Consider the following 13,227-nt stretch of genomic DNA (forward strand, 5'->3'; position numbering starts at 1 on the left):
AATTTAAAAGAAAGTAAACATGTTTGATTATGATTTCCTTTCGCATACACTGATTTTGTCTTTTGATAGAAAGTACTTTTAAAACACACAAATTAAGAAGTTGCAAAATTCTACATTTAATCTACATACCAATGATAAACCACCATATTTTAAAGTTAGTGGGGAGGAAAACCATTCACCTGTAACTTAGATGACCAAATTGCTTGAGGAAAACAGGCAAAATAAGCAAAAATAAGGGGAAAAAAAAACCTAACATATCATTTGGGCATAAGCACATGAATCAAATCTAGCAAGAAAGTTAAGTTGATGAGCATAATCAAATGATTCTCAACTTTAAAAAACCTACAGAAATTTCCAAAGTAATTTGTTCAAAGCTGTCACAGCCAGTGAATAGTTAATTGTGTGTATATATTCTGAGATAATCTTCATTGAGTTGTGTTCTGATGAATATAACACCCCTTCATAATGATCTGAAAGAACTTTTTTTCCCTAACCCCTTAAAACCTATTTCAAAAAACCCTTCAAGTTTCTTCCAGTCACTACATTATTAGAATCATCTGAGAGCAAAAGGATGTTGATAGAACTGTTGTAAGCACACTCTGCAGTAATAGTTTTTCGACTATAAACAAGTATTAATAATTCAAAAGTACATGGATATTAACATTTGGTCATTACATTTTAGTGACACAATGAATCTGGAATCTAAATGTCTGTATCTGATTCCAGAGAAATGCTCTGAAACAGACAATCTAATTCAGAACTATGAAACTGCTTATAAAACTAGAGCACAATAGAGTACAACGACCTGCAATTAGAACTCAGAATCAAATCCATTTGTTCTTGGGTGTCTTTAATTTCTAGTTCTCTTTTTGTGCCACTAAAGAACGCATCCTTAAAAGGTCACGGATAAAACTTAACTGTCCTCAAAAGAGGTCATTTGGAAAATAAGCAGAAGGAAAAACATTACTACATATAGTGAACATGAGAGCAAAATACATCTACATATTTCCTTTACTCAGAAGGTAGTAATATCATTCCCATGACCACAGATTTTCTTCAGGCTAATTACATTATAGCACTTTCTAGTATACTTTACATAGCAGCATGAATTTTCCTTTGGAGCAAAGTTTAGTTATTATTCCCTTTTGTAACTGCATTCCCAAAGGCACCAGATGTCTTCAAATCAAACTAAACCACCTCAGCAGAGGATTAAAGACTCCATAAATTCCTGACCCAATCTACTCTAGCTTTATCATCCTGCAGTCAATACACAGGAAATTACATTTTCTATTGTAGTCAAGACAGTGTACTTTTCATCTCTCTAGACTTCGACCATTGTACATAATCTCTCTTCTGTCTCTTTAAAAAACACAAGACTAAAAGCACAGGCATCAAAAGAAAAACAGAAAAATTAAATTTCATCAAAATTAAAAACTTGTGCATCAAAAGATACTATCAATAGAATAAAAAGGCAACTCACAGAATGGAAGAATGTTTGCAACTCACGTATCTGATAAGGGACTAACATCCATAACATACAAAGAACTCCTACAATTCAACAAAAAACAATTTAAAAATGGTCAAAACATGAATATACACTTCAGCAAATAAGATACAAATGGTGAATAAGCATATGAAAAGATGTTCAACATCAGAGAGAAATGCATCATAGGGAAATGCAAATCAAAACCAAAATGAGATACCAGTTCACCCACTTGGATGGCTATTATCAAAAACAAACAATAAAGGGACTTCCCTGGTGGTCCAGTGGTTACGACTCAGCCACTGCTGTGGCCTGGGTTCAATCACTGGTCGGGGAACTAAGATCCCACAAGTGGCACAGCCAAAAAACAAACAAACAAACAAGCAAACAAAAAATAAAAATTGTTGGTGAGGATGTGGAGAAATTGGCACCCTTATGCATTGCTGGTGGGAATAATGCAGTTGCTGAGAAAGACAGTATTGACAGTTCCTCAGAAAATTAAACACAGAATTACCATATGATTCAGCAATTCCATTTCTGGGTATATACTGAAGAACTGAAAGCAGTAACTCGAACAGATACTTGTACACCAATGTACATAATAGCAGCATTGTTCACAATAGTCAAAATGTGGAAATAATCCAAATGGCCATTAACCAATGAATGGATAAAGAAAATACGGTATATACATACAACTGAATATTATTTAGCCTTAAAAAAAAAAAAAACAACTCTGATACGTCCTATAATGTGGCTGAACCTGAAAAACATTGTTACGTGAAATAAGTTTGACACAAAAGGACAAATATAGGAGTCAGTCCACTTATGTGAGGTACCTAGAATTGTCAAATTCAAAGGCACAGAAATTAGGATAGTGGTCACGAGAGACTGGGAAGAGGGAGGAATGGGGAATTAGTATTTAATGGGTACAGAGAATCTGTTTGGGATGATGAAATGTTCTGGAGATGGATAGTGGTGATGGTTGCACAACAATGTGAATATACTTAATGTCACTGAACACTTGAAAATGGCTAAAATGGTAAATCTTACATATATTTTAACACAATACAGTAATGAAGATTCAACTGAAATCTCCCAACTCCACTGAACTTCACAGTACTTGATACAGATTACTAATTACTATATACTGACTGGTTTGTCAATTGGGTATAAAATGAGTCTTTCTATAAAGTTAGAAAAACTTCTAAATTAGGCACTTTATTTTTTGGGATATCTTTAAATACTGATCAGTGTTTAAAATTTGACCTATAAAATGAAAATTAAGCAATTTATCAGAGAACAAGCATACTTGAGAAACTGCTGTGTATTCTTATTCTCTATCAGTTGCTTATTTTCCTCTATTGCTCTTTATGTTGTAGTAGTCTCCTTCATGACACAGTGTATCATTTTATCCAAATCAGCTAAAATTTAAAAGCAAATAATTACATAAATGGAATGATGGCATATAAGACTCAAATGCTAGATCTGAATAACAAAGACTTTTCAGTATAAACAAAAGGAAAGGGAGGGAGAAGGTAGTACTGCTTTAAGAGTCTAAGACATACTTGCATTTCTAGGTCTAAAACAAAGGGAAAACATTTTAATTTAACTTGCAAAAAGTTAAGAACTATCACGCATACATTGTAACACAGCACAAGAAGAATTTGATATAACAAATCCACATTTTATCAAAAGGAATTTTTCCAAGGATTATTACATAAATCTCAGAAATTCTGATCCCATGTTACCAAGATGTACATTTAGCTATATAGACTTATTAAAGATAAACTAAAACCAGTAAACTACTTTTAGGAGCAAACTAACTGACATGCATAATTACCAAAGTGAACCTAAATTTTAAAAATGTTCATTAAATATAAGTGAATAATTAAAACAGAGTAATAAATTACAAGGATGGAAGCAACTGACTAGATATAAGCACAGAGGAATCTGGGCATACAAATAACATGAGTCAACAAAATGTGTTGCCATCTTAAAAGAAATCTAGCATTGTAACAGATTATTGCAAATGATCCAAGAAATAAGATAAATATTTGAAGTTTCACTTTTTAAGATAGTCCAAAACAAAGGGTCACTGTCATTCTAATCTTGCTTCTTTATCCTAGAATATAGAACATACTTAATAAAAGTGTATTGGCTAAATGACGGTCATTAAATAAGAACCTGGAACCATTAGTAGCTAGGGAACTCAAGCCAAATATAAACCTGAATTTAAAAGATGTGCCATGGGGTAATTAATTATCTTAGTCACAATCATTAACCTTAAAATTCTGTGAGGAATAATGATGGATAGATACTTCAACTCCTAAAACAGCATATGTAACCTCAAACCAGAAAACTCTTGTTATCACAGTTTAAGAGAGGTTGAAGTATTGAGGCAACAAAGCAAAAAGTCATCATCTTTCCAGAGGGAAAACGGCAGCTCTTAAAATCACTAAAGATAGAGATATTAAGAAATAGGTCCAGGAGGGCAGACAGCAGAAGCAAGAAGAACTACAATCCTGCAGCCTGTGGAACAAAAACCATATTCACAGAAAGACAGACAAGATGAAAAGGCAGAGGGCTATGTACCAGATGAAGGAACAAGATAAAACCCCAGAAAAACAACTAAATGAAGCGGAGATAGGCAACCTTCCAGAAAAATAATTCAAAATAATAATAGTGAAGATGATCCAGGAAGAAGAATGGAGGCAAAGATTGAGAAGATGCAAGAAATATTTAACAAAGACCTAGAAGAATTAAAGAACAAACAGAGGTGAACAACACAAAAACTGAAATGAAAACTACACTAGAAGGAATCAATAGCAGAATAACTGAGGCAGAAGAACAGATAAGTGACCTGGAAGACAGAATGGTGGAATTCACTGCTGTGGAACAGAATAAAGAAAAAAGAATGAAAAAAAAAAAAATGAAGACAGTCTAAGAGACCTCTGGGACAACATTAAACACAACAACATTCGCATTATAGGGGTCCCAGAAGAAGAGAGAGAGAAATGACCTGAGAAAATATTTGAAGAGATTACAGTTGAAAACTTCCCTAACATGGGAAATGAAATAACCACCCAAGTTCAGGAAGCAGTGAGTCCCATACAGGATAAACCCAAGGAGAAACACGCTGAGACACATAGTAATCAAACTGTCAAAAATTAAAGACAAAGAAAAATTATTGAAAGCAGCAAGGGAAAAACGACAAATAACATACAAAGGAACTCCCATAAGGTTAACAGCTGATGTCTCACCAGAAACTCTACAAGCCAGAAGGGAGTGGCATGATATACTTAAAGTGATGAAAGGGAAGAACCTACAACCAAGATTACTCTACCCAGGAGGGATCTCATTCAGATTCGATGGAGAAATCTAAAGCTTTACAGACAAGCAAAAGCTAAGAGAATTCAGCACCACCAAACCAGCTCTACAACAAATGCTAAAGGAACTTCTCTAAGTGGGAAACACAAGAGAAGAAAAGGACTTACAAAAACAAACCCAAGGGCTTCCCTGGTGGCGCAGTGGTTGAGAGTCTGCCTGCCGATGCAGGGGACACGGGTTCGTGCCCTGGTCCGGGAAGATCCCACATGCCGCGGAGCGGCTGGGCCCGTGGGCCATGGCCGCTGGGCCTGTGCATCCGGAGCCTGTGCCCCGCGACGGGAGAGGCCACAGCAGTGAGAGGCCCGCATACTGCAAAAAAAAAAAAAAAACACAAAAACCCAAAACAATTAAGAAAATGGTCATAGGAACATACATATCGATAATTACCTTAAACGTGAATGGATTAAATGCTCCAACCAAAAGACATGGCCTTACTGAATGGATACAAAAACAAGACCCATATATATACTGTCTACAAGAGACCCAAAACAGACTGAAAGTGAGGGGATGGAAAAAGATATTCCATGCAAATGGAAAGCAAAAGAAAGCTGGAGTAGCAATACTCATATCAGATAAAATAGACTTTAAAATAAAGAATGTTACAAGAGACAAGGAAGGACACTACACAATGATCAAGGGATCAATCCAAGAAGACATAACAATTACAAATATATATGCACCCAACACAGGAGCACCTCAATACAAAGGCAACTGCTAACTGCTCTAAAAGAGGAAATCGAGAGTAACATAGTAATAGTGGGGGACTTTAACACCTCACTTACAACAATGGACAGATCATCCAAAATGAAAATAAATAAGGAAACAGAAGCTTTAAATGACACAATAGACAAGACAGATTTAACTGATATTTATAGGACATTCCATCCCAAAACAGATTACACTTTTTCTCAAGTGCGCAAGGAACATTCTCCAAGATCGATCACATCTTGCGTCACAAATCAAGCCTCAGTAAATTTAAGAAATTTGAAATCTTATCAAGCATGTTACTAACTACAACTCTATGAGATTAGAAATCAATTACACGGAAAAAAAACGTAAAAAACGTAAAAAACTCAAACACATGGAGGCTAAACAATATGTTACTAAATAACCAAGAGATCACAGAAGAAATCAAAGAGGAAATCAAAAAATACCTAGAGACAAATGACAATGAAAACACGACGATCCAAAACCTATAGAATGCAGCAAAAGAGGGAAGTTTATAGCTATACAAGCCTACCTCAAGAAATAAGGAAAATCTCAAATGAACAATCTAACATTACACCTAAAGGAACTAGAGAAAGAACAAACAAAACCCAAAGTTAGCAGAAAGAAGGAAGTCATAAAGATCAGAGCAGAAATAAATCAAATAGAAACAAAGAAAACAACAGCAAAGATCAATAAAACTAAAAGCTGGTTCTTTGAGAAGATAAACAAAATTGATAAACCCTTAGCCAGACTCATCAAGAAAGAGGGAGAGGACTCAAATCAATAAAATTAGAAATGAAAAAGAAGTTACAACAGACACTGCAGAAATACAAAGCATCCTAAGAGACTACCACAAGCAACTCTATGCCAATAAAATGGACAACCTGGAAGAAATGGACAAATTCGTAGAAACGTATAACCTTACAAGACTGAACCAGGAAGAAACAGAAAATATGAACAGACCAATCACAAGTAATGAAATTGAAACTGTGATTAAAAATCTTCCAACAAACAAAAGTCCAGGACCAGATGGCTTCACAGGTGAATTCTATCAAACATTTAGAGAAGAGCTAACACCCATCCTTCTCAAACTCTTCCAAAAAATTGCAGAGGAGGGAACACTCCCAAACTCGTTCTATGAGGCCACCATCACCCTGATCCCAAAACCAGACAAAGATACTACAAAAAAAGAAAACTACAGACCAATATCACTGATGAATATAGTTGCAAAAATCCTCAACAAAATACTAGCAAGCAGGATCCAACAACACACTAAAAGGATCATACACCATGATCAAGTGGGATTTATCCCAGGTATACAAGGAGTCTTCAATATATGCAAATCAATCAATGTGATACACCATATTAACAAACTGAAGAAGAAAAAACATATGATCATCTCAATAGATGCAGAAAAAGCTTTTGACAAAATTCAACACCCATTTATGATAAAAACTCTCCAGAAAGTGGGCATAGAGGGAACCTACCTCAACATAATAAAGGCCAATACGACAAACCCACAGCAAACATTCTCAATGGTGAAAAACAGAAAGCATTTCCTCTAAGATCAGGAACACGACAAGGATGTCCACTCTCACCACTCTTATTCAACATAGTTTTGGAAGTCCTAGCCACAGAAATCAGAGAAGAAAAAGAAATAAAAGGAATACAAATTGGAAAAACAGAAGTAAAGCTGTCTCTGTTTGCAGATGACATGATACTATACTTAGAGAATCCTAAAGATGCCACCAGAAAACTACTAGAGCTAATCAATGAATTTGGTAAAGTTGCAGGATACAAAATTAATGCTCAGAAATCTCTTGCACTCCTATACACTAATGATGAAAAATCTGAAAGAGAAATTAAGGAGATACTCCCATTTACCACTGCAACAAAAAGAATAAAATACCTAGGAATAAACCTACCTAGGGAGACAAAAGACCTGTATGCAGAAAACTATAAGACACTGATGAAAGAAATTAAAGACAATACCAACAGATGGAGAGATATACCATGTTCTTGGACTGGAAGAATCAATATTGTGAAAATGACTATACCACCCAAAGCAATCCCCAGATTCAATGCAATCCCTATAATATTACCAATGGCATTTTTTACGGAACTAGAACCAAAAATCTTAAAATTTGTACGGAGACACAAAAGACCCCGAATAGCCAAAGCAGTCTTGAGGGAAAAAAGCGGAGCTGGAAGAATCAGACTCTCTGACTACAGACTATACTACAAAGCTACAGTAATCAAGACAATATGGTACTGGCACAAAAACAGAAACACAGATCAATGGAACAAGATGGAAAGCCCAGAGATAAACCCACACACCTATGGTCAACTAGTCTATGACAACGGAGGCAAGGATATACAGTGGAGAACAGACAGTCCCTTCAATAAGTGGTGCTGGGAAAACTGGACAGCTACATGTAAAAGAATGAAATTAGAACACGCCCTAACACCATACACAAAAATAAACTCAAAATGGATTAGAGACCTAAATTAAGACCGGACACTATACAACTCTTAGAGGAAAACGTAGGAAGAACACTCTTTGACATAAATCACAGCAAGATCTTTTTTGATCCACCTCCTAGAGTAATGGAAATTCAAAAAAAAGCAAATGGGACCTAATAAAACTTCAAAGCTCTTGCACAGCAAAGGAAACCATTAACAAGACGAAAAGACAACCCTCAGAATGGGAGAAAATATTTGCAAATGAATCAACAGACAAAAGATTATCCTCCAAGATATATAAACAGCTCATGCAGCTCAATATTAAAAAAACAAGCAACCCAATCAAAAAATGGGCAGAAGACCTAAATAGACATTTCTCCAAAGAAAAGAAAGAGATGGCCAAGAAGCACATGAAAAGCTGCTCAACATCACTACTTATTAGAGAAATGCAAGTCAAAACTACAATGAGGTATCACCTCACACCAGTTAGAATGGGCATCATCAGAAAATCTACAAACAACAAATGCTGGAGAGGGTGTGGAGAAATGGGAACCCTCTTGCACTGTTGGTGGGAATGTAAATTGATATAGCCACTACGGAGAACAGTATGGAGGTTCCTTAAAAAACTAAAAATAGGATAACTATATGATCCAGCAATCCCACTACTGGGCATATACCCAGAGAAAACCATAATTCAAAAAGACACATGCACCCCAATGTTCACTGCAGCACTATTTACAATAGCCAGGTCATGGAAGCAACCTAAATGCCCAGCGACAGATAAATGGATAAAGAAGATGTGGCACATATATACAATGGAATATTACTCAGCCATAAAAAGGAACGAAATTGGGTCATTTGTTGAGACGTGGATGGATCTAGAGACTGTAATAAAGAGAGTGAAGTAAGTTAGAAAGAGAAAAACAAATACTGTATATTACCGCATGTATGTGGAACCTAGAAAAATGGTACAGATGAACCAGTTTTCGGGGCAGAAGCTGAGACACAGATATAGAGAACAATTCTATGGACACCAACGGGGGAAAGCCGCAGGGGGTGGGGATGGTGGTGTGATGAATTGGGCTATTGGGATTGACATGTATACACAGATGTGGATAAAATTGATGACTAATAAGAACCTGCTGTATAAAAAAATAAAATTAAATTTGAAAAGATAGGTCCAGTAGGAAAAAGTGGGAATTAAGATTATTTAATTGGAAAAGCCACGGAAGGGAGGGTGATAAGCTTTAATATATGAAACACGATCGTGAGCCAAGTTTTCCTTGCGAACAGTGTAGAATGTGAGGAGTCATACTGCCTTGACATTTTATGAAGTTATCATATCTGCTGAATCACTGTGCTTTTGAAATGTACTAGAATATTGTCATTCTACATGATAAACCACATTAGAATATTTAATAGATTATCTCCTAGTTAAAAAAAGAATGAAGTACAGAATAAGAAAAGCTAAAGTTCTGTTCATTTAGAACAAACTTAAAGAAAAGAGGACTGTCTACCAGTGTAGTTCCATATTTAAACGTTTCCCCTTATTCTTATTAAATACATCTAAGCTTGGGTTTACTAATCAGTTCACTAAATTAATTCTAAAGGCAGTAATTCCTATACTTCAGTTTTAAGTTTTAGATTTTAAAAGACTATTTTCATTATGCATACATAAAATGGGATACTGTGGGATCTAAAAAATCTTTTATCTTCAATTCTAAAAATATCACCAATCAACAGGTAATAAGAACTGAGACAGAAAGTTATGTGCATTTTTTTTTAATCACAGCACTAACATTGGAACTCTTTCCAATGATAACCAGGAGCGAGTTCCAATACAGTGTAAGACATAACTTTCTAAGTGCTAATTCTAGTTCTTAAAAAAAGAACTCTAATTAGACATAAAGCAAAATATTATACTACGGAATTCCCTTTTCTTTTCTAACAGGACCAGAATAAAGAGATCACCACCTGTCTTTGAGAATAGAAATAATAAAGTGACAGTTCAATATTACTGTAAACTGAGAAGACAACTGGCTTTTACTATGCTTAAAACAGATTTATCACTTGTTATTTAAGAAGAATAATCTTTATAATAAAATTTAGTAAGAAGCACTTAGTATACAGTTCTTTAAAGAACATAAGCATTTTAATAGTGAGATTAATCAAGGACAATGAAACTGCTTCTTCCTTAGGAAAACTAAACACTATACAAGAAAAGCAATGACTAGAAATCTTAAATGATTTTCTATTATGAAAAGAGTCAATTTAATTTAATGATTTAACTTTTCTGGAGAATTATCACTATTACTTCCATACCAAAAGAGATATATAATTTGGGGGAACGAGTAAATGTATGAGGATTCTGAATTTTTTCCTATCCACTTGTTTTTAAGATGTAATGATTTATGGATCTAATAGAGATTATAATATTCAGGAAATATACAAGAAATCCATGTTAAATAACAACAGTGAAGCATGAAACATGAGCTTTTGTCACTTTATTGTTAACCAATGATTGTTATCCAAAATTATAGATGTAACTTAATTGTACAACACAAAATTATGCTAATAGTATAAGCCTGCTGGAATTTACCAAATACTCATTATTTTTACATTGCTATATGAACATGTGCTTCTCAAATGCTAATAATAAAAGTTATAATTGGTTTAATGAAAACCCATATTGCAAATAGTTGTTCCTGTTTAGAAAAATTCACACAGCTTTAAAAATGGATTAAATCCATTTTAATTCTAATCTACAAATAGATTATAAACAGCAAATATAACTGGTAATTTTTCAACACTGATATCAAACTGATGTAGGAATGGTAGTGCACACAATTCAAAATGAAGCAAATTAACAAAAATCCAATAAAAATCCAAGTTTTCACCTATTATGGCAATTACTTTAATGCTCTGGAAGAGTGAACACATGCTTTAAACCATGAATAGTAAGGCTTATCATCTGTTCCTCTAATGTGCTGCAAGGAGAAATGTCCTCTTCCACAGTGTTTTGAAGCATGTGCACAACCACCGTACAACAGTCACTTCAAGGTTAACCAGTTATCTTTTGTCCTACTAAATCCAAAAAATATATTAAATGCAACCTTTCCTTTTCATAATGTCTGCCCAGATTAATCCTTTTAAAGTCAGCAAAATCAAAAAAGCACAGAGATATTTTCAGACACAACTTGAATCTATTGTGCATGAAAAATGTCTAACAAAATGGCAATTTTAATAGATAAATGTAAATTTGAATGCATAATACCAAATGGAAAGTAGCTGAACCACACAGAGAAAACAAGGCTTTCCTTATCTCCAAATCTAAATGTTTTATAATAAAGAAAATGTTAGAACCTGTGAATATTGAACATCTTTCAAACTAGAAAGATTTCTTTGTAAAACATAACTGAAATTAATATAACCTATAAAATTATAATTTCTAAAATAGAATTAACTAACCAAATTTAAGTATTTTTAGTTAGATTGAAAAAAATAAGCACAATGATTTAGAAACCAAATATGCTAAAATGATTATGTAATAATTACACCAAGAAATGAAGGTACAAACATTCGTCGTCATATGCTACAAGGGCAATCTCTCTCTCTCTCTCAAACACACACACACACACACACACACACACACACACACTTCCTTAGACATACAACACCCCTCCAGGAAGATAGTATATCAGTGAGCGCTAACAATTTTAATACAAATCAGAGTCCCACAGTTCAGTTCAACAAAAAGGCAGTTAAAATTTAGCACTCTAAGATATTCTGAAGGAAAAGGAGATCTCAAAAATATTCCTTCATGATTGACAGTATCACTATGTATTATAAAACATATAGCTTACACACTTCACTGTGTTTGAACGACCAGTCATCACAGGTATAGTAGTGAGGTAGTATTACTGTCCCCTCCTCGGGACTGCTGTTTTCATATGCTGCCCTTCTAGCAAGGTCCAGGGTTTTATTAATGATGATAATCAATTACCAACAAATGTGCTTTTTCTTTTATTAAACATCTGTTTTTCTAAATCAATCTATGAAAGAATCTTTCAGAGACAACTGTTATTTGCAGTAGTGTTTCATCAGTAAACTTTCCTAGGGAACTACTTACTACCTGCTGTCTATACCTTTGTAAGATCAGTGGGCAAAGAAAACCAAATGATGACAGGAGATGAAACACCAATCAATTCAGCTGTCAAAGATGACCGTAATTAAGTAAGCAAATAACAAATATCCAATAATGTTATTAAATTGGGATTTAAAAAATTAACCACTAGCTGTACACTATACTGTTAAACATTCTAATCCTTTTCATGATTCATAGCCATCTTCTACACAATGATGAAAGACTGTCCACCCTGCCACCTATGCTCATTTTAATCACTGCCAATGATCTGTATAGTGGCAGCGCTATGGTTACAGGGCACATCAAGGTATGAGAAGTACACACTGAGGAAACATGAATGAGAGAGAATGTGGAAATACATGCAGCTAAAATATGGAAGAAGAAAAAACAGAGTGCCCTACCTAAACACTCATTAAGTCACCACCATCCTTTAAAATGTACAAAGTGCTTAAATCATACATACACATTTGTCAGACATGATAATTAGTGTTAATCTTCAACAGAAAAAAAAAATGGAAAATGAAAAATGTGAAAAAGGAGGTGATGGAACACTGTTCTCCATTCCTTGGCCCAAAAGAAAAAGAAAACCAAGCATGATATCACACTGCCTTAATGTTGAAAAGCTCCCCTTAAATGTCTTTTAGCTACCACAGTCAAACTGGTTTAAGTGCTTTGGCAAGGTGAGATGCATTCCATCACATCTGCAAAGGCCTGCTTTTCTCTGTTGGTGGTTCAGCTTATGAAGAACATGTATGCAAAATAACAGCTCTCACATTGCTTCAAACTCATCAATACGTTGCTTTGTATTGCCTTGCCGAATCTGTCGCAGAGTCTTGTACTTATCACGGCCTGCTTTAACATTCTCAGCATGAAGAACATCATTTTGTGTTTTCTTGGTTTCATCTCTGGCTTGGGCTAATTCTGAACTTAATGCCTATGTTTAAAAAATAAAAAGTATGACCATTATTAACTTTTTTTTTTAGATTTTAAAAACCTATGAAAGAGGTTTAAAGACACAAAATACAAATATAACAGATCTCTG

At 34.6% G+C, this 13,227-nt stretch overlaps 1 protein-coding gene across 4 annotated transcripts in view; it reads right to left on the reverse strand.

The window, feature by feature from the left end:
• The window catches only part of RDX (radixin), a 102,192-nt gene that overhangs the window by 16,216 nt on the left and 72,749 nt on the right, over positions 1–13,227 (reverse strand). For 2 of the 4 annotated variants that reach the window (XM_060304021.1, XM_060304020.1), the window contains exons 14-15: positions 12,959–13,119; positions 4,978–5,179 (exon numbers count right to left, since the gene is read on the reverse strand). In XM_060304021.1, the coding sequence (XP_060160004.1) occupies positions 4,978–5,179; positions 12,959–13,119 (363 nt within the window). The remainder of the gene's footprint in view (positions 1–4,977; positions 5,180–12,958; positions 13,120–13,227) is intronic. The other 2 variants (XM_030836545.3, XM_030836535.3) reach the window with 1 other exon arrangement.

This window comes from Globicephala melas, chromosome 8, assembly GCF_963455315.2.
Source record: "Globicephala melas chromosome 8, mGloMel1.2, whole genome shotgun sequence".
Classification (NCBI taxonomy): Eukaryota; Metazoa; Chordata; class Mammalia; order Artiodactyla; family Delphinidae; genus Globicephala; species Globicephala melas.